The following is a 22,503-nucleotide window of genomic DNA, read 5'->3' as shown; positions in this document are numbered from 1 at the left end:
CTCCTCAAAGCTTACAAGACAGAGGATTGCTTCGGCCTATAGATTCCACATCAGATCAAACCCCAAGGAGAAGAGACACACGGCTGGATAAGCCAACTCATGCTGGACTCATGTTACCAGAGCAGAGAGCACCAGCCATGACACAAAGCTCAAGGTACACAGTCTACTCTGACCTCTGCACCATCCCTCTTACTCCTGTTAGCCTCCAACTAGATTACTTCCTCATGCATCCATCCTGCAAGTAATACCCATCCTTTCTCTTTGCCCTGGAAATTTATCTCATTTCTGTTCAAATACCATCGAGAACACACTAAAAAAAACCACACGAGAGCATGAAAAGGGTACAAAGGAAATTGTAAACACAGAAAAAGACAAAGTACAAAACACTTTGTTATATTTTACAGTGAAGTGTAAGTCACCAATACCTTTTGTATAGTTCAAGTTCTGCAGACTCTAAGCACTGTGAATGTCTTTCTATTTTACTGTTCTTAGGTGAGTCAGGGTACTAAGCCCTGCCAGCTAAAAAATATTTACAGTTTTAAAAGCCTCAAATTTCTAACAAATCCATTAGGAAAGCCCTTAAAAAAACAGATTCTAGCATGTAGCAGTGTCTTACCAACTCCCAGACAGAGTCAAATCATGTAATACCGGGTCTAGGTTTAATTCCTGGTTTTTCTCTCTTTACTTAGTTCTCCTTTATAGTTTGATTTCAAAACTGCTTAGATAATCTTGAATAAGCGAAAATGATCATTTCAGAAATAAATTTTGCTCAAGATACCACTATTTACAGGTGTGTAAGTTAAAAGATTAGCTCAGAAGATGTTCTTCTATTGCTCTTTACAGAAATCTATGGCTACAAAAAGATCAGACATCAATTATTAAAAAGGTGACTCAACTGAGGCAGGTAGGTTTTTTCTTTTAAGAAAGATTTAGTCCCATGCAGTAACTAATCAAATGCATGCAATTAATTGCTGGCATGATTACTACAAATATTAACCACAAGTTGTATTTTTGGATGTAAACCAGACAGAGTGATTACATTTTGAAGCTGAATTCTCTTTCTCAATGGGAAATGAAGAAATCATTTTTTTTTCTTCATTAATGTTCTAAAGTTGCCATTGATTTGTGTCCATTATTTTAGATCAAAATTGTTATATGTACCTTCAGAATTATTATATAAATTACTGCCCTTTATTTTTCATAAAGAGCCTTTGCCATCCTTCCCATTGCTTTCTATTTTCTCTAGTTGCAATGACTTTTGGTGCTATATGTCTCTAGTAGCATATATTTGCTAAATCTTACATTTGACGTTAATAAATTATTTTTGTTCTTTGTTTGTCCCAGAATTTATATTTTAACTTTAACAAGCTAATATTTAAAACAACCCCCCCTGCATATTTAGTACCAATTAATGTTCAATATCTTTGCGTCTCTTTGGTAAGAGGCAATTTTGAAAGGATCAAGAAAGGAAATGAAAATAGAAAACACTGCAAAGAAACTATGTAGCTGAGAAATTTCAATGAGAATCCCTCACTTGATTAAAAAACAAGTGACCATTGTAAAACATCACTCTGATGAATTCTTTGCTTCCCCCATCCAAAATATACTACATGCATTTCTCACTAACTCAGGAACTGTAGAAACTGACACAGATCAAAGATAGATCAAGACAGGTGCATTTTGTCAGTGGAAGCAACCGAAGGCAGTGGTGAACTCTGCTGAGATCAATAAAGCCACATCCCCTTTCTTTCTCGCTGACAGCAACTGCAAAAACGTCAATATAATAACACACTGGAGATGGTTCATTGCTGGAAGTTTAGACATCAAATATATTTTTCAAAGCCACCTTTTGCCTCACCTTCCCAACAAAAATTCAAAATGTATTTCTACAAAGTTACTGGAATTTTGTTTGGAGTTATAAATTTTGTGGATCTCTTATTAAGTAGTAAGACAAAGGAAAGTAGAACTGTAGACTAGAAAAAACCCTAAATTTAGTCTTTGAAAGACATATTTGAATTCAGATCACATGGATTCCACAGAAAGAGCAAGACCTAGACAGATTAGAGAGCTAGGCTATCAACAGCAGCATGAAGTTTAACAAGGGCAAAGGGACGTATTCTGCCCCTGGAAAGGGGGCAACCCTGATTGTGCATCCAGACTTGGGGATCAGATGCTGGAGGACAATCATGCCGAGAGGGATTTGGGGGTCTTGGTCGACAGCAAGTTACCTATGAGCCAGCAGTGTGCTCAGGCGCCAACTATATCCCGGGGTGCATCAAGCACAGCATTGCAGCTGGTCCAGGGAGGGAATTGTCCCGTTCTACAACGCGCTGGTGCGGCCTCACCTTGAGTACTGGATGCAGTTTTGGGTGTCACAGTACAAGAGGGACACAAAACTACTGGAGAGTTTTCAGAGGAGGGCAACGAGGATGGTGAAGGGTCTAGAGGGAAGTCTAATGAAAAGAGGCTGAGGTCCCTTGGTTTGTTCAACCTGGAGAGGAGTAGGCTGAGGGGAGACCTCATCGCAGTATGTGACTTCCCAACAAAGCGGAGCGAAAGGGCAGGTGCCGATCTCCTCTCTTTGGTAACTGGTGATAAAACCCAAGGGAACGGTATGCAGGTTTAGGTTGGATGTTAGGAAGACATCCAGGATCCCCTGGGAAGGGGTCACAGCACTGAGCTTGAGTGAGTTCAAGAAGTGTCTGGATGATGCCCTCAGTCCCATGCTCTGACCTGGCTGGGCCAGCATGGAGCCAAGGAGTTGGACTCAATGATCCTTATGGGTCACTTCCAACTCTGGATATTCTAATAATTCTATAATCTCACAACTTCTGAGGAAAAAATGAAATAGAATGACTTTTCATTTTATTTTGTCTGAGGTTTTGCTCAGAATTTTCATGGAGGTTGTTGGTGGGTTGGCAATGGTGATGGTGGTTTTTGTTTTAAATAAAACTGAAACTCTCATAAGCATCTGAAACCACAGACTGCATTTTGATAGATGTATGCATGGGAGGGGATTTCCTTTCGGTAGAGATTTTGATTTGTTATGCAAACTCTTACAGTTTGAGATAAGGCCAAAAGGGATTTTCCAAAAGGAAAAGTGAATAGGCAATATAAAATTCCTTCCCTCCTCCTCCTCCTTCTTTCTCCAATCAGAATTTAACATATGATGAGGCTATAGGGTTTCTACAAATCTGTGAGAAGACAAGGAGGCCAAAGGGTTTTATTTCTGTATTTTTGGCAAATAATATGAAGTGCAACGAATTATATCATCATTTATAAAGAAACAATTGCTGCTCAATGTAAAATATGTTTAATACAGGCATAAATTATGACTTATGTTACTCATAACTGCTAGTGAAAACACTTCCAAAGTGAAGCTGAATGCATGAGGTAGAAAATTAAATGTCCTAAACCCTATAAATCTTTAAATCAATTCTTTACTAAAAGAATAACAACCATACACAAATCATGAAATATCCAGAAAAGAATCTGGTGTAAGACACAAATAATTATAATAAAAAGAACATATGGCAACAAGAAAGTATAACAAGGCAATAAACCAAGAATACAAGAGTGTTTAGCATCATTAAAGCTATGAAGGTAGATATTAAAACCTGGCAGTTTAAAAAATAACCTCAATTAAAATCAGGTACGATATATATAAAACATACTTTAAACAACTCCCAACTAATTTAAGTTTAGGATGGAGTTCATGTTTGCGTAAAATACTTAATAACCTTGCAAGACAGAATTTACTGTGAAGGTTCATAAATTTCTGAAGAAAATATTCTCTTCCCTCTGTAGTGCCTTGAAAGATCCAAGTATCAGGTACTTCAAAAATGTTTCCTGGAAGAGAAGAATCCTACAGCCTAGCACCTCCATATTCAATTCCATCAGGTATGTTGAGATAGACGGTACTTACCAGTGGAGGCTCGATAAAAAAGCAGACAAGTTTCATCATGAAATCTAAAATTCTGTTCAAATTAAGAAGCTGTTGCTATTAAACAAAGAAACGTGCTTTTAGATGTCATTTGTTTCTTTCAAAACAATTTCACTCTTGAAATGGAAAAAAGCCCAACCTGACAAGTTCCCAGCAATGCCGTGAAAAGACAGAGAAACTTGCCAACCCTGGCAGGTTGCAAAGCAGGACACATTAGACTCCTCAGCTGAGGAGTTGTTTTGAGTTTATTTGGCACTTGCTGATTCCAGAAGTAGCTGCTAAATGTCTGGGAATCTGTGAAGTCCCTGCCCAAGCAGCAGGACTGCTAAGTCTACACACGTAATCTGGATTTATTTGGTTTACTGTCTAGTAAATACGAAGCATTTTTTTCTGGAATATCTTCTTTAGGATATTAGCATGCTACTGCTTAAATAAAAGAATGAAGAAACTCCCTAGAGCAGCAGAAATGGACTTTTTATTTTTTTTTCCCAACCATATCCCGGGTGCATCAAGCATGGCATAGCAGCTGGTCTAGGGGGGGGAATTGTCCCACTCTGTACTGGGCTGGTGCAGCCTCACCTCGAGTACTGTGTGCAGTTTTGGGTGCCACAGTACAAGAGGGACACAAAAATATTGGAAAGTGTCTAGAGGAGGGCAATGGGGATGGTGAAGGGTCTGGAGAGGAAGTCTAATGAAGAGAGGCTGAAGTCCCTCGGTTTGTTCAGCCTCGAGAAGACAAAGCTGAGGGGAGACCTCATCGCGGTCTGTGGCTTCCTGATGAGGGCAGGCGCTGATCTCCTCTCTTTGGTGACCGGTGATAAAACCCAAGGGAATGGTATGAAGCTGCTACAGGGGAGGTTTAGGTTGGATGTTAGGAAGAGGTTCTTTACTGAGAGGGTGGTTGGGCACTTGAACAGGCTCCCCAGGGAAGGAGTCACAGCACTGAGCTGGACTGAGTCCAAGATGCATCTGGAGGATGCCCTCAGTCCCATGCTCTGACTTGGCTGGCCCTGTGTGGAGCCAGGAATTGGACTCCGTGATTCTTATGGGTTTCTTCCAACTCAGGACATTCTATGATTCTATGATTTTTAAACTCTTTTTTGAAAAGCATGCTTAGGCAAATGTTTTATTGTAACAATTGTCTCCTGTTCCTGTACAAAAGTTTGTGACAATAATTTAAAAAAGAAAGTTACCCACACTGTTTAGGAATTCAGAAAGAAACCTGAAATAACTCTCTGTACTTAGTAATATCCTTATGGAATAAACTGCTCATATCACAAGCTACCCAGATACTTGTTAGAAATCAATATAGCTATTGATTGATACATGACAAATTCTAAGTCACTACTTACATGGCATAAGGAAGGAAGCCAACCCACAATTGGGGTATATTATTCTTCAAAAATAAAAGTCTATCAGCAATAACATCCTGTGATTTAGAATATTCGAAGCACTGAAGTCACTGAGCTGGAAACGCTCTCCATGTAAACCTGCTAACATTAATGCATACATAATCAAATAGAGGAGAGACCTTCTCTACCTGAGTAGAGAAACAGATGTATTTTTTTCTCATTATCTAGTTCCAGTAAGAGCTACCTAGAATTCATTTTAAAAAAATGTTTAATGTTTCTGGTTCATTTCCATATGGGCCAATTTCAGTTCAGTTGACAAGGTGGGGCTAACACCAAGGAAAGTTTAAGGAACAAAATACACCACCACCACATAGGTCTGGTGAGCTGTGACCAACTCTCCAATGCAAACCACGCCACACAGGGACTGTGCAGACAGAGGAAAAGCAGTATTTCCAGTGGATGATACTGAAGTGGACTGCCCTTATTCCTGGGGAACAGGCAGCTCCGACTTTTGTCTGATCTTCCATGTCAGAATCAAGACTAAGCAGGGACAAATCTCTCAGCTTCACCCATGTTTAGACAGCTAGAAATTGGCCTTTCAAGTTCAGTAGGCACATGAACATGTTACCCAATGCTGCAGAAATAGAGAAAAAAGGTTTGTTTTTCTTGATTCTCTAGTTCTACTCAAGACAGAGAAGACAGACCTGGCTCTGATTAACTAAGTGCACAGAAATACTAAAGATAAAGCATCCAGCTATGTGCAGCATAAACACAGAGCAGGGCTGCTACAGGCATGACAGCTTTTGTAGCATGATCTCTACACTTGATGGTAAGACTTGCTTTCATAGTAACAGAGCAGTGAACTTCTCAACTACAAAAAGAATATCCAATTTTTAAAACTGTATTACACTAGTCAACAACCTCCCTGCCACCAGTGCCCCTGCCCAGCCATGACTGCTTCTCTTTGTCCATTCCTCTGTCTCCCTATGTACCCATGACCCACTCTGCGAGCAGATGCCTTATTAGCATCCCACACCCAATGTTGCTCCTCTCGTTGCCCACATTCCTCCCATTGGCACCGGCTTGCTTTCCTCTCCATGGAGGCACAGCGCTGTTCCAAGTTCTCCATGCCTCCTGAAGTGCATTTCAGTGATGTTCTGGCATGCCAGTAAATTAAAATGTCTATGAAGAGACCATTTCATCTGCACACAGTTCACAGCTGCCTTCTTCCCCCAAAGAAAAAAGCTGTGAAGAATATTATGCCATTCCAATAAAGCAATACTGACAGACTTGTTTACTAGTCACATACTCACTGCTTTATTTTACAAGCAGAAGATAAAAATATCTCTTCCTTAAAGTAGTAATTTCTTTACAGAAACCCTCTTTGGGAATCTGCCTCCTATCTATGCCAACCAATCAGCCAACATGACTGATTTCAGCGTGCCAGCAGCACGTTCAGTGCAGCTCACGGTCCCACGCCACCTTCCACGTCATCGGGACGGAACCGCAACGCTGACCTGAGGAAGAACTCAGGGGGTGTTATGAGAAAGTTTTTAGATTAATACACACAACTGGAAGCTGTGCTGTTTACAGATAGAAAATAAAGGAAACAGTCTGGGGTTAGTGTCAGAACTGATTTTGTTTTGTTTTGAAAGCATCTATTTTCAGAGTCCCTCTTACAACACTGATAAAGGAACACAAACTATCACTTTGGGGTGAAGAGTCATGTCTCCCCAGTGGTGGTGTTAAGCTCAGCCAGTGTTCTCAGTTTACTTCTTAGGGAGGGATGATCTTCTCATCAAAAAAGCCATCTGAGACCAGTTCTCCTTGGCAAGCTCCACAGGAGCAAACGGTTGTGCCGTGGCCCAAGAGACCCTGAAATGATGAAGCTGGTTCATCTTGCAGAGAGATGGAGTTCTTGGTGCTCCCGTATTTACACCAAGACACACCCAAGTTTAAAGTAATGATGTCCATCTTTTGTTACAGCACAGAAATGATACTTTCCAGCTATCATCACCCACTGCAATTTGGAGTGGAGTTATTTTATACTTGCTTTGCCAAAGGAAGTGCATGTTTGTGTATTCCCAGGCCCCTGCAGAACCTGATGCATAGTCAGAACAAGATACTGGATGAATGGAAATCTATGGGGATACAGCCAAGTATCCCAGTCAAATTATTTTCTATTTAGAATGGAAAATGCAACGCTGCCATAGGGGTGGAGTAAAGACCTAGAGATTCAACATCATCTGAGTAATGTCCAAACATCACAGATTTGTTTTTATGCTGTGATTTTAAATACACCACAGAAGAAAGGGAAGTAATTGAGAAAGAGTTCCTTATTTTCCCCAAGACTTCTAAAGAAAACCCCATCATGTAGCAGAATAAGATTAACAGATTAATTTATACCCCTATAGAACTACACCCAGCATCATAATATTAGCATTAAGTGTTTGGAACAGCTGTGGCACTATACAACATCCATGAGCACAACCCAGTCCCAGTAGGGTAAGAGAATGCAGCTGCCTGTTTGAAAACATGATGAATTTTGTTTGATAAAGGATGACAGAATTTCAGGGTGGAGTCTTTGAGCACAAGGTGGGGGGGGGCAGATGAGTAACTGCCTTTGACTAACTGAATGGAGACAGAGATCTTCTGCAGCAAGCAGACATCTAAACTCTCTGCTTCCTCCAAGTCCTGTCCTGCTCTGTGCCATGGGCAATTGGCCACTTCCTATAATTCTCATAAATCCTCCTTGAGATTCTTGAAGAGCCTCATCAAGAACCTTGAAATCTGTTTTTCAGGTGCCGAGCATAATCCTCTTCCCACTGCGGTTAAAATAATAGATGAGCAGAGCCACTGTATCCTACTGAGGCTGAGAATATTTGCCAAATCCTCTGTGCCACACAGCACTCAATAAGGGGTTCAGTTCCCCTGTGAGCTGGAAATTATGTCTGGAGTTGAATGTCCTTGTTCTTACTTTTAATCATGGTGCCGGAGTCCAGCAGGATTCCAATAGCCCTGTGGGGTCAGGATGCAACCTTCCTGTATCCTTCCTGTGACACAGATTACAGGGGGCTGATTTAAATTAGCAAGGAAAAAGCCTTGATTTAATGTGCATAATTTCTTGCATTTTTATTGTCTTTGAGTTTTTTCTTCAATAGAACGGATGATACTTGCTACCTAAGGATTTATTTTTTGCTTTTCTAACCACAGATTAAAAAAAAGGTTCTTTTTGCCAACAAAAATACACTGCATACTCACTTAAGAGATTCCACTGATTCACATATTTATTCCAAGTCTTAATTCTGAAATGCTATGGCAGAACACAGTAAATTACATTTCCTATTTACTGTGGAGGGCTAATTTATTTACCCTTAATTTAGATCTGTTTTCTTTTGGATGCAAATTAGAATTTTATTAAAGTGCAGAAAAAAACAGTTTCAGAAACTGGTTTTAGTCAGCCAGCCAGTTAATCATAACAACTTAAACTGAAAGAATGCATGTAACAGAATTTTTATTAAAACACACTTTGCACATAATATTAAGTGGTTTACTAACAAATCCTGCAGTTAGTGGATTGAACTGACAGGTTTTTTATCACCATGTCATAATCTTTTTGTTATGAGAGCTGAGTTTTGCTCTTGGTTTTTAAAGGAATATACTAGAAGCAGAACAAACTTGTAGGCCTTTTTTTTTTCTTTAATTTCCTCAAAATTTCTCCACTTTGAATCAAACAGTTACTGAACTGAGGTAAACTGCAACGAGAAAATTATTTTGCTGCATTTGCAGAATGACAAGAGCTGTTCCCAGTAGATTAATCGCTTCGAAAAACCTCTGGGTCCAGGTGCTCAGTCAGAGATATCTCCCAGCTTAATGGTTTGGCTTTCTGCAGAAGAAACTAAGACTGGTCGAAAAGTGCATGTGCACATGGGGCTCTTCACCACTATTTTGGAAAGTTCCCAAATATTTTCTCATGCAGAAGTGTACAAGAAGCAGTGGTTAGTCATACCACTATGGTTATTTTCTACTTTTTTTAAAAAAAAAAAAGGATTTAATAGCTATTACCAAAATGATGCAGGTTTTTCACAGATTCCTATTTCCATAAGTTTATTTGAATAGCTATAATTTAAAGTAAAAATACCTTTGATCTGTTTTTGAAATAATGTTCATACTAGACTTCTTCATTAAAGGGAAATTACAAAGGGAAAAGTAGACAGCTACAGCTGATAAAGCAACAGTCCAGTTACTCCAAATTTTAGGATCTGGGACAAGTCACAGATGACTCTATCGACAGACACTGAAATCCAGAGGGAAATAGCAACAAATCAAGATGCAGTAACAAACATTTTAAACAATACTTAATCTGAAAAAAATTTCAAATTTTCAACTTCTCCTAAAACTGTCACCAGTGAAATTTATCATTATAAAACCAGTATTTCTTTTAACTTAGTCTCCTGACTTCTGAGTTCTTCACCTGTCAATACTAATTTAACTAACATACCAGACTGGACAACATATTCTTAATTATTTCTCAGATAAAAATTACCTAGAACCAACATCCTGGAATTAAATGTATTTATAAATGAAATGAATGACAGTTCACAAGCTTAACCCAAAGCTCAAGAATTTATGTTAGTCAAATAAAACTTCATGAAAATTTGTGCTTCTCTGTCATGGATAGATCTTAAAGCCTGTAATGTCTAAAGAGATTGCCACCCAAGCTTTTTAGCAGTACAGCAATTTTCTTTGCAGTTGTGTCATGACCACTGAGTAGCCTCAGTTCCTCATGCTCAGTCATTTACTTACACTTTCTTCCCAGTCCTCCAGTCCTCTTCCTCTATCTTGGCAACATCCCCAACCTATGGCAACCCCAAGCTATGTCAGCACTACCAGCTTGGTCATTATCCAAAGTAAACCAACATACTCACCTCAAATTTCCCCCTTGGGATCTTCTAGTTAGTAACTTCTCTCTGATAAGACAATCTCTCCCTCAAACAAAGCTCACTGCCCTTTCCCCATTAGCCAGTTCCTTAGGTTGGGTTTCTTATACCACTCCCCACTAAACTGGAAGATATGGTCTCCTGCAGAGTGCTTTAATGGCCTTGCTGAAACAGAAACAGGTTTCATCTCCTGCACTTCCTTGCCTACAAAGTAAGTTATCTTACCAAAGAAAAAAAAAAAAAGGTATCAGGTAACTTTGGCAGTAACTATTTTTGGGAAACTGTTTTTAACTCATAACATTTGGCCATCAATTATCCTGGCATGGCAGCTATTTCTGCTCCCTTCCCCAACCTCCTCCCCAGTATGGTTCAGACTGACAATAGAATGTCCCAAAACTAGTGGACAGAAGAACGGAACCCTGAGTAACATATTCTGCTTACACTGAAATACCTTCCACTGTACCTACTAGAGCAAGGTCATTCATTTCTCTCAGTTAAAGGAACAGCTGGACTTAGAGCAAATGCTATAATTAGATTAGATACAAAGGAAAACAGTTCATAAAATGGTCACCCTGGCATTTCTAACTGAGCTCAGACACTTACCTAAAGCATTGCTTTGACAGCTTTCTGACACTTTAAAAAATGTTTTTTTTTTGTTTTACGTTCCTCAACTTCCAAAAAATCCAAATAAAACAGAGCGAGCGTGCCAGCTCCTGCAAGCCTTCCTCACGTGAGTATGTATGTGTGTGAACATAGATGGAGGAAAACTACTCCCAGCACGGAACATGAATTTGTTTCCCAAGTAGAAAGGAATTCTCAGCTTCGAATGAATGAATCAACGAAAGCAAATAACAATAAGAAATAATTGTCTTGGCCAAAGTAAATAATTTTATGAAACAAACAGATGGACTTGCGAGGAAACAACACTCTTCTTTACAGTCATACAATCCAAAATTACTTCTGTTGTCTTTGATCTAATTTAAGTTGTACTAAAGGTCAACGAACACTGGAACAAATATTACTAAATATTGTACTCAATGGCTAAAAAGAAACAGAAAAGTTTGGCCTTATTGTACATAACACATCGCACGATGAGCTCACCAAAGTTACCAGCTGGGGACTTGCAAACCACATTTACCAAATAAGGCAAAAGGCTTCGTGCCTGAGATCCTTTCCCAGTTACTTCACTGGCTTTTGCTCGTGTTTCTGCAATAATTGCAGAGGTCATTTTTTTAAACTCAGATGGAGTAAATCAACAGGTCATCCAATGCAAAGCGGGTTTGTGTAGTCTCTGGAGACAACTCAGCTTTATTTAAACTGAGTGTGTACAGAAAAGGAAGAACTGAAATATGTGCAATGAAAACAGAGGGGTGAGCGGTATACATTGAGAGCACAAGCCATGTAGGTCTGTGTGTTCCTTCTTTGATTACAGACACTAAGGTTTTATGGGGAGTGTTTCTCAAATTTGTTGGGTACCTTCAGGTTTTTGAAGTGCAAGTAAAGAATTGGTCTTTGCTATTATTCTTGTGATGCTCCAACAACACCTGAACTTTGCATTTTGGTTTTATGCTGTTGTGGTGGGTTGACCCAGGCTGGAGACCAGGCACCCCCCCAAAGCCTCAATATCCCTGCCCTTCTCAGTTGGGCTGGGGAGAGAAAAGATAACAAAAGGCTTCTGGGTCAAGATAAGGACAGGGAGAGATCACTCATCAGTTACCCTCATGGGAAAACCAGACAACTTGGGGAAATTGATTTAATGTATTGCCTATCAAATGAGAGTAGGATAATGAGAAATAAAACCAAATCTTAAAACCCCTTCTCCCTACCCCTCCCTTCTTCCCAGGCTCAACTTCATTCCCCGTTTCTCTCCATCCTCCAACCCCAGCTGCAAAGGGGATGGGGAATGGGGGTTGGAATCAGTTCATCACGTTGTCTCTGCCGCTCCTTTCTCCTCAGGGGGAGGATGCCTCACACTCTGTCCCTGCTCCAGCCTTGGGTCCCTCCCATGGGAGACAGTCCTCCATGGACTTCCCCAACATGAGTTCTTCCCATGGGGGCAGCAGTTCTTCACTAAATGCTCCAGCATAGTCCCCTTCCACAGGGTGCAGACTTTCAGTACCAGACTGCTCCAACACAGGTTCCCCATGGGGTCACAAGTCTTGTCAGGAACCTCCTATAGTGTGGGCTTCCTACAGGGTCACAGCCTCCTTCAGGTGCATCCATGTGCACTGGCATGGAGTCCTCTATGGGCTGAGGGTGGGTAACTGCTCCACTATCATCCTCCATGGGCTGCATAGGGACAGCCTACCTCACCATGGTGTTCTCCAGGGGTTGCAGAAGAATCTCTGCTCCGGCTCCTGAAGCACCTCCTCCTCCATCTTCACTGAAATTGGTGTGTGCGGAGTCGTTCCTCTCATATATTACAGAATCATAGAATCACAGAATGGTTTCAGTTGGAAAAGACCTTCAAGACCATCGAGTCCAAACATCTAGCCAGCCCTAGTAGGTCCAACACTAGACCATGTCACCAAGTACAACATCTACTCTTCTTCTAAACACCTTCAGGGATGGTGACTCAACCACCTCCCTGGGCAGCCTGTTCCAATATCTGACAATCTTTCCTAATATCCAACCTGAACTTACCCTGACACAACTTCAGACCATTTCCCCTTCTCCTGTCACTAGCTACCAGGGAGAAGAGAGCAACGTCCATCTCACTACAACCACCTTTTAGGTAGTTGTAGGGAGCAATGAGGTCTCCCCTCAGTCTCCTTTTCTACAGATTAAACAATCCCAGATCCCTCAACCACTCCTCCTAAGGTTTGTCTTCCAAACCCTTCACCAGCTTTGTAGCCTTTCTCTGGACATGCTCAAGCATCTTTATGTCCTTGTAGTGAGGGGCCCAAAACTGCTCACAGTAACTCCAGGTGCGGCCTCACCAGTGCCAAGTACAGAGGAAGGTTCACTTCCCTACTCCTGCTGGTCACACTGTGCCTGATGCAGGCCAGGATGCCATTGGCCTTCTTGGCCACCTGGGCACACCTCTGGCTCATATTCAGCCAGCTGTTGACCAGCACGCCTAGATGTCTCTCCTCCAGGCAGCTCTGGAGCCACTCTGCTCCAAGCCTGTACTTTTCATGGGGTTGATGTGACCAAAGTGTGGGACCCAGCTCTTGGCCTTGTTGAATCTCATGCAATTGGGCTAAGACCATCGATCCAGCTTGTCCAGGTACCTCTGTAGAGCCTGCCTACCCTCTGGCCAATCAACACTCCTGCCAATCTTGGTATCATCTTCTCACTCTTCTCTCTGGCCCCAATTGATCTTGGATTGTTTTAATTTTTTCCTTCTAACTCTGTTATCTCTCAGTGCTACCACCATCACTGATGGGCTTGGCCTTGGCTAATGGTGGGTCCATCTTGGAGCTGCTTCCAGCAGCTTCTTACAGGAGCCAACCTTGAAGCCCCCAGCTACCAAAACCTTGCCACGAAACCCCACTGCAGCTGTCCTTGCATTTGAAATACAGCTTTGTAACATCAACAGGATATTTTTTGTCCTCCACATTCTCTTTGATTTCTGTGATTATACTTTTTGCCTGAACTCCATAGTTTTGAAGGAAGATTAAAATATTCTCAGTCTCTGTATTAAACACAACAGGATAATCCCACATAGTTCATCGTGGAATTCAAAACCTGGCAAAGCTACTTACTATTAAAATAAATAGGTGATTACCACAGTGAACTATATCATTAATTAAACACTTTTTTTGTTGTTTTCTGGTGTGTGTGGTGGGTGAGATTGCCTGCTTTATTCTCCTGCTGAACTTCATCTAGTGTATTAAAAAGAAAGAAAACAGCCCAGTAAGCATTTTTATGAGCTCTCATAATCCTTACTTTACCAAAATCTGACAGTGGTACCTAATATAATTGTCTATTATATAGGAAATATATTATATTGGTAACACAGCTAGCTAATTTTTTTTTCCTCAAAAAACTTTGGAAACATGGTTTAACAGGCTAAGAGAAGTATTAATTCTAATGTCCAATTAGAAGAGAGAGAATCCAACACTAACCACTGCTTATAAGAGACACTGTCACAACGTAATGCTGATCATAAAGACCAGCTATTTGCATATCCAGCTACTGCTGAAATCACAAATGCCAAAGGCATATACACTTAACGTTGTGCTTCTATAACTACTTTCTTCAAATGTTGGTCCACAAGATGCTATGATGCAAGTTAATTGGAATTCACAGCTCTAGAAATACATGATGGGACTACCAGCTATCCTGGGGAGTTTGCACCATCTCAGCCACTTGTTGGAGGGAAACGTGTACACAGAAATGTTCTGAGATGACAGAAACAGTCGTGTGTTTAGGATTGATATGAATACACTACTACACGCTGCTGTAAATTAACACTAGGGGGGAAAAAAAACCCAGCACAAACTGCTCTTTCAGAGCAGACAGTAGCAGCTCATACACAGTGCACACAGCTGACTTGGTTAGAGAAAAACCACAAATAAAAAGTGACAATACTCAGTGTCCTTTGAAACTTGCTGCTGAAGTCCAAGCAAGAAAGCTATGTTATTAGTTTGGCTATCAGTTCACATCAACCCAGAGGTGTTCAAAGAACCAAATCTCTCTGCAAACCTTCATTAACTGCAGATAAATAACTAGCAAGCTCAACTCATACCATAGTTATAAGACTTCATAAATGCTCAAGGTTTGACCCCAGTGACAGAAGTGGAGGTAAGCGATCTGACCATGTTGTCTACTAACAATGACTTTCAGAAAGCCCAAATTTTTGCTCTGTTTATTTCATACAGGTCTCATTGTTCCTAGATCACACATTGCTATTTTATAATTACTAGAAAAACAGTATTAAATGTAATTAATCTCTCAGTTCTTTATGTTGATTCCATTTAGCTAAAGGCCAACTGTAATTGCTTCCGCTGATAAAAATCAAATCAGAGGCAAATGTTTCCATTGTAGCCTGGGTTATGCAGGCAGTCAGAATCTCTCATTTTTGAGCTTGACAGTTAAACTCTGTGCAAAAACAAGAGTAGTTTATTCAACATTTTATAAAACAATGAGCTGGGAGAAGTCTCTATATGGGATCAGTTTGTCAAGCCAGTATCCTGGATGGCCCCAACCATACATTGTGCAGCATAATGAAGTGCATTAGACCCTGTAGTAAGAGTTAGCCGAGCCAGGGTCTCTTCTGCACTCATTTGGTACACTGTTGTGTGACCACAGACAAGTTAAAACAATCACTCTTTCTACAAATTATTTAAGATGGGCAACTTCTCATATTTTATCTGGAAGAGATATGGGAAAGAATCCAGCCATTGTGATGTACCAGAGACAAATCAAACTGTCCTGTAATGCCCTACCTTTGATGTTGAGTGCTTGCTGATTCAAAAAACAAAGAAATCATCTTCAATTAGACCATTAAATGTGTGTTGGCATCTTCTGAGCAATATATTTTCAAAGGGACAGGACTACTCTATACAGTTCTGCAGAGAGCCCTGTGAACCACGTATGGATCTTCTCTCTGACGTTCCATAACAGTCCCCAGTATGGCAGGTTAGGCTTTCTAACAGGGTTCTTTGCAGCGAAGGATAATCACAGAATGATATCCCCCTAAACTATTGGACTATGAAATGAAATGGTAATACAAACAACTGAACAATGCAACTAAAAGTTGCTCAAAGCTCAAAATATCCTTGCACTGAGATTAAATTCCGAGTTGTGCAGGATGGTAAATAAAGTTCCAGCCCTGCATCTCACAGCAGCATAGGGGTGGGCCAAGAGAAGAATGCAGTTGTACATAAAAACATATCAAGTAAGAGGGTAAAGAACACCCATTTCAAAGAAATCTGACCTCAAGTTCACAGTAAAAATTCTTCTCAAACATTTTCTTAGTTCCTGTGCGGAAGCAGTCTCATCTGTTTGCTACACATTCACAACAGCAGTACAAAAGCCTTTGGGCTCTCTTTCCAACAGCTCTGCTCCTCTGAGGCTGTTCATGTACAACACAGATTCAACCTAAGCTACATCAGAGACAGACTTTTTTATACCCATTTTACCTTAAAAATGGAAAACATCACAGAAAATTTTGAGTCCTAATAGAAGCAGCTAAATGCTTCAGAATTAGTGTATTTATGTAGACAGATGGAACTGTTATTAAGTGTTCCTCTAATTGACACCACTATTTTTCCCTATCTTTGACACTGTGATCAAAGCAGTCACTGATAAACACTGAAGACTCCAGCATCTGACTGAAAATAGCTCTTCTAGACTCAGAGTTCATTCCAACATCTTTTTTCCCAACATATGTGATTTCCTGGGCTGACTACAAAACCCTGGTATAGACAACCTGAACTGTTTCTCTAATGTAACACAGTGCCAGACAACTGGCTTAAATCAGCAAGCGGAGCACTTCCACCATGGGAATATCTCTGGGCAATATGAATATCAATCACTGCACTGTATCAGCCATGTAAATATGGGGAAGGGGAAGCAGAGACAGAAAGGCAGTAAGCCTAGAGCACACTAACTTCTGTTGGTTTTCATCCAACAGCCACTTCAGGGCACCCACCACAGCTGTTTGAACCCTCTGTGAGGTTCTGGGTTAACCCAAGATGCAACGTAATGGAAAGGCAGACATCAGAAGATGAACGTGCTTCACACAGTAAGAATGTGCAACAGTAGCAAGAGCTGTACCCTCTGCATATAACCAGTCTTTAAACTCCATTTCTAAATCATTTCCTTCTCTGAAGCAAAGAATTCAGTATAATTTACTAATGCATTAATGAGGACGGCATCAAGTATGTTTGAATCCAAATGCCTATTTTTAGGCCAGCCTTCAAAACACACTGATAAACTCAAATAAACATGAAACGAAAGAGAATTGTTTCCACAGCCACTTACTTTTGCTGCTCCTATTTGCTCTTTACGAAACTTCTCCAGCGGTGCTATTAGCACATCATTAGCATTCTGGATCTGCAAAGTTAAACAGAAAGCATATCTTCTGAATACAGAGTGCTTGCAGAAAGTGGAGTCACTGCAATTCTGCCAATGTGCAAGGCTGAAAAATTCATGTCCGTAACGTGCTGGTAAGAACACATGGGCAGGAATCAAATAATTATCTACTTTACATAAAACACACAACACATATTCACCAGTACATTATGGCACAGTGCCGTGAATAACTAAGGCAACTGCAATGAATGTTGTAGTAAGTTTATGTGTAATGTATAGAAGGAATTTCTGGTGTTTTAATTCCATTTTTTGCATCTTGCCTGAAACCAGAATAGAAAATAAAAACTTCCAGGAACACCCTTTGGCACAACAGAGAAGACAAACATGAATGCACTGCATAAAAAAGCCTGAGTTTACAGAGTCTGAATCTTTGACAGCTGAATCTTTTCTGCTTTCTCTTTGGATTTACACCTAGTTATATTGAGCAGAGGAGAGTAAGGAGAGTAAGTCTAAAAAGAAAAGTGGACAATTTAAAAATTACTCTAGATTGGGGTTTTTTGAGGTTTTTTTTTAGTTTTTAAATGAGTTTAAGTCTCACAGCTATTTTTATGACTTTAACCTAAACCACGGTTCCTAATGAATCATGCGTTTCCCCTCATGGAACTGTTTATCTAGTGCAAATCCAGTCCTGGGAACCCCTCTCTGAAGACCATTCCCAGCAGTAACCACCCGAAGCGGTCCCAAGTCATTTAGGCTGGAAACCCCCATGCAGCAGAATACAAATGCCAGCCGTGCCATCGTGCCAGTCACTAAAACAAAAAAAAAGGTAGCATGACTTCACCATATCCCCCCTTTTAATAACCAACTACACTGAATTTAGAAAAATCAGAAGAAACTGAAAACTGCCAACACCTCAGACATAAAGCATAATAAACCCCATTACAATGGTTTATTATGCTAATTACAGGCAAAAATCTAGGTTTTCTGCATGCATAGCTTTTCTTATTTCTCCTTGCCAGTTCAGTCTTCACCACACTCATCACAATGCACATTTCAGCTCTGGCAGGTTTGGAGGTTTGGGCAAAGCTAACATAAGCCCAAACCACATGTGAATGAATACAGCCCTTGTGATTCTTCTTCAACAATAATTGAGAAGTTACACTGTCAATTGAGCAGAAAAACTTCCCAAAAGGCTGCAACAATAAGTATGTAGAAAAAACCCATAGAAAGGCAAACACATTTTCTCTCCTCCCAAGCCCAACATTACAGTTCTAAAGACCACAGAATCACCATGTCTCTCTCAGAAGGGCAGTTTCAGGAAAAGTTGAAACTCCTTCTGACATCCCACAGTAATAAAGTCCAAGACAGTGAAGCCAACACTAGGTATGCTCAATGATGCAGTGATCCAAACTGGCTACACCTAAAGATAAAAATCAGGCACTGAGGATGAGGAAGAGTGTTTTCACTGCATTCAACATACTCCATCAGTTTGACTGCATCGGTCTGCAAAGCTATGACTTTTAGGCAACATCTAGCATCATCTCAGTGATGGCCAGCAATAGGACAAGGGGAAATGGGTGCAAGCTGGAGCATAGGAAATTCCATGTGAATATAAGGAGAAACTTTTTCACTGTGAGGTTGATGGAGCACTGGAACAGGCTGCCCAGAGAGGTTGTGGAGTTTCCTTCTCTGGAGACATTCAAAACCCAGCTGGATGTGTTCCTGTGTGACTCATTCTAGGTGATCCTGCTCTGGGAGGTGGGTTGGTCTAGGTGATCTCTCAAGGTCCCTTCCAACTCCTAACATTATGTGATTCTGTGATCTGAAACTCAACACTTTAAGGCAAATGCATGCATTAAAAGAACCCAAAGATCACTAAGAAATGTAGATTAAAATAGGAGCACAAAGCTATTAAATTACTTGTCCACAATCGAGCAGCATTGCAGTGCATACATCTGGAAGCAGCAGCTGGAAGTTTTGACAGCTTACAGTGAATGTATATGGCTTTTGGCACATACAGAAATCACAAAGTCACTTGCACAGAAGTGTGGATGTATCTTTTCTTTCTTTTTTGTATATAAAAATAAGATTTTTTCCTGCCTTTTAAGGTCATTGCTATATACAGCAACATATTAAATAGCTAACATTTCAATTAAGAGACACATGTATATTACTGAAGTAGTTACTACTGATACCAGCAATGGCTGTTACTCCTGTCTAGTCATTGCCTGTCAATCTAAGTCCATGTGGAGCTGAATATAGCTCTTCACTCAATGCTATCATGTTTAGGCTGCCTCCATGTCACACCAGGAGACTTCACTTCATATATTGTCCTCTTGACAGCCTTAAAGTGACCGAAACACAACTATTACCAGTTTCAGTCAAGGCTCCTAAAAAGCAAATGAAATATCCTGCTTCCAAGGCTGTGGAAGGACACATTCATGGGAGGCATTCAGCACTGAGGAGGAGTAATTTGGGAAGTAAGTGGTTTTGCTGGTCTGAGGCACATTTTTCACTCCCACGGTTATTCATGCAACTAGGAATGGACAGTGGGTATCACAAGGCTAATTAAAAGATGTCACACACTTCATCTAGTCAGGGTCTGTGCCTCCGGGCAGATCTGCCTAGCCACATCAACAGAACATGCTGCAAGCTCATCCCTGGGCTGAAAGTTTCTACTGAAAGAGCCCTGATGTGGCAATTCACCTCCCAGCAAAATTAAGAGCTAGGCAAGCAATGGTCTTTGGGGAGGGAGAAAACACCAGCAAAGTACCAGAGAGAATCCTGGCAGATGCATTTCAGCATTTCAATTGCAGATGCAGAATGTTCCCCTCTAAGAAGACTCCCACTGATTTCCACCGGGCTGTGAGTAGCTTTTAGAAATTGAGAATTGTAGAAAAAGAAGAATTCTTGCCTTGCACGTGCCTTTATTCATTTCCTTTTGCAGCTGATTCCTAGCACTGCAATTACTTTACATTACAGCTGCTTTGTTAAGGGTTACAAATTGGCACACAGCCTCTCCCTTCCCCCCAAATTAGGAATCCAATCCTCCCACAACCATTTCTACAGAAATCTTGACTGCTTCAGATAATCTGAGATTTTCACTGTGTGGTCCTAATAGAGCAGCTTTTTTCCTGCCAATATAACAAATCCCTCTCCTACTCGGCTCTTGCGCTAAGTTGAAATCACAGACACTTGGAACAGGCAAACAATGTCAAACAGACTTCACGGGGTTTGTAAATAGCAACTTCAGAAATCCATATTGTGTTTAAAATACAGATCTTATCCTTAAAAGCTTATTCATATTAGTCACACCTCTAGAGAGGTTAGACCTTCTTGATTCAATAGTTATTGAATGCTACACAGTTCCAGCTCCCAGCATGGCTACTACGTGGCACTCAATCAAATAATGAGATCGTTTCTCTTGTTTGGCAAAAGCTCCTGTTTTCCACCAGAAAAAACATAAAATAAAATTTAAAAATCACACCGTTTTAGTTTAGTGTCAGTTCATCAGTCTTTTTTTTTTTAACTCTGATGCTAGGCAAGCATTAAGCAGACATAATAGGCTAATACTACTTAGGAAGTTGAGAGAGCTACATTGGATTTAGTAAAAACCAAAGATTTTCCTAAACTGAAGAAGTTAACCAACTTTTTAACTGCAGTATGTATATCTTTATTTAGATTTATTCATCAAGCTCCATTAAAACAAGTACCGTCAAAATCACACTGAACTTGTAAAAAACACTTGAAAAAGAAACATTTAAAAATTGAAAATACTTTTCTAAGCCACCGCTGACAACTGCAGCCCTTCAATACGCTCTGACAGCCTTTGAGGCAACGTGAAGCACCTTAATTTGTCTTTTCTGATTCACAATCTTCTGCCTTTCCAACCCACCCTCCCTCCTGCCAGAAGTTATCTGTAAAATTGAGTTAATGTACCGATAATGAGATTAAACTGTGTTTTTCACAGAGAAACTCCACATCTGTATTTGGAGACATTTCTGACTAGCAATTTTTCAAACTTTTATTTTTTAATAAGAGTTTTCATCATCAGTAGAAAGAAGAAAAAAATTAGCAACTCACGTACCCTTGTGAGAATCACTGTTAGAATGAGAAGAATAAAATTTTTGTAGAAATATCTACAAATATATGTACATTGCTATTTCTAGGTTGTTTAGTGGGTTTTTTTTTTGGTATGAGTTTTCCAATTAGTTTTCTGTGCTGAATTTGGGGTAGATATGCAAACTCTCCATAAATATTCCTCTTCATCTTCTTTTACTTATGTAGGACCAGTTGATGTAAACAGAAATTTATCTAAAGCTTTGATGCAACTGCTTGTTCATTAGACATTAACACTACAGATGGAGAACTTTTAAGCCCTGAAGCGCTTTACAAGCTTTGAGCTCTACCTGGCAATGCACAAAGTTGAACTGCAGCACCAAAAACATTTAATACCTTCAGAGCTTTGTGTTTTTATTTGTAGGGCTAATGACTCGGTAGGTCACAGAGAGAATTAAGTTAACAGGATTCCCAATTGTCAGAAGACGGTATCAAGCAAGGCACTTTTGCAGTGACAGAATTAGGATTTAAATCAAGCTTATCTGAACTACAGCAAAATGCTTTAACTATGAAAAACTTTCGGGTTGTATATATTGCATCTGGGAAAGATGTTTTTTTGCTTCAAATCTGCAAGCACTTTTCACTGCAACAGAGAATTATCACACTTGCATATGGGAAATAAACCTAATTTCCCTGAAGCTCTGAATGACTCACGAGTTCTGAATGCTGACAAACACTAATTTGCTTGGTGTTGGTATAAGACTTCTAGAAAACACCAATTAAATTCATTCAAAGAAGGCAACAAATCTCATAGCTAATATATTCATAGCAATGCCTTTCCAACATAGAAAGACACTGCTCTGCTAGACAGAAAGAAACAATTTAATTTGAAATCTTTCCCCCAATTCCTAACAATTCCTTATGTCTGATCTGTCAGAAAAACACCTCCGGTGTGTGTGGGCTGTATCAACAGCTCTCAATCAATACAACTTCAAACACAACAGCAGGGACCAAATACAGACAACCAGGCGTTTGTGTAACTCAGTCATGTTTCAGGTTTACATGCTACAAAGAATATAAACATGTCACGGTGAAACATTAGTCCTGTATTTAAGTCCTCAGTTTTTATTTTAAAAGTTAAAAAGTGTAAATATTACAAAAAGTTAATAAAGTGAATTTCAGTGCCTGTAACTACTTGACCTTAGTAGGACAAATATTTTTACAG

The 22,503-nt window shown here is 40.1% G+C and overlaps 1 protein-coding gene across 1 annotated transcript in view; it reads right to left on the bottom strand.

Annotated features, from left to right (window-relative positions):
* ARHGAP42 (Rho GTPase activating protein 42) overlaps positions 1-22,503 on the bottom strand; it is a gene marked incomplete at both ends in the record, with an annotated part of 167,171 nt that overhangs the window by 56,146 nt on the left and 88,522 nt on the right. Inside the window, one exon of the mRNA XM_084272899.1 lies at positions 17,169-17,240. Within this exon, the coding sequence (XP_084129025.1) occupies positions 17,169-17,240 (72 nt within the window). The remainder of the gene's footprint in view (positions 1-17,168; positions 17,241-22,503) is intronic.

This window comes from Gallinula chloropus (assembly GCF_964237585.1).
Source record: "Gallinula chloropus genome assembly, chromosome: 1".
In the NCBI taxonomy this organism is placed as follows: Eukaryota; Metazoa; Chordata; class Aves; order Gruiformes; family Rallidae; genus Gallinula; species Gallinula chloropus.
The sequence above is the reverse complement of the archived record's forward strand: the minus strand, read 5'-3'. Positions and strand labels throughout refer to the sequence as shown.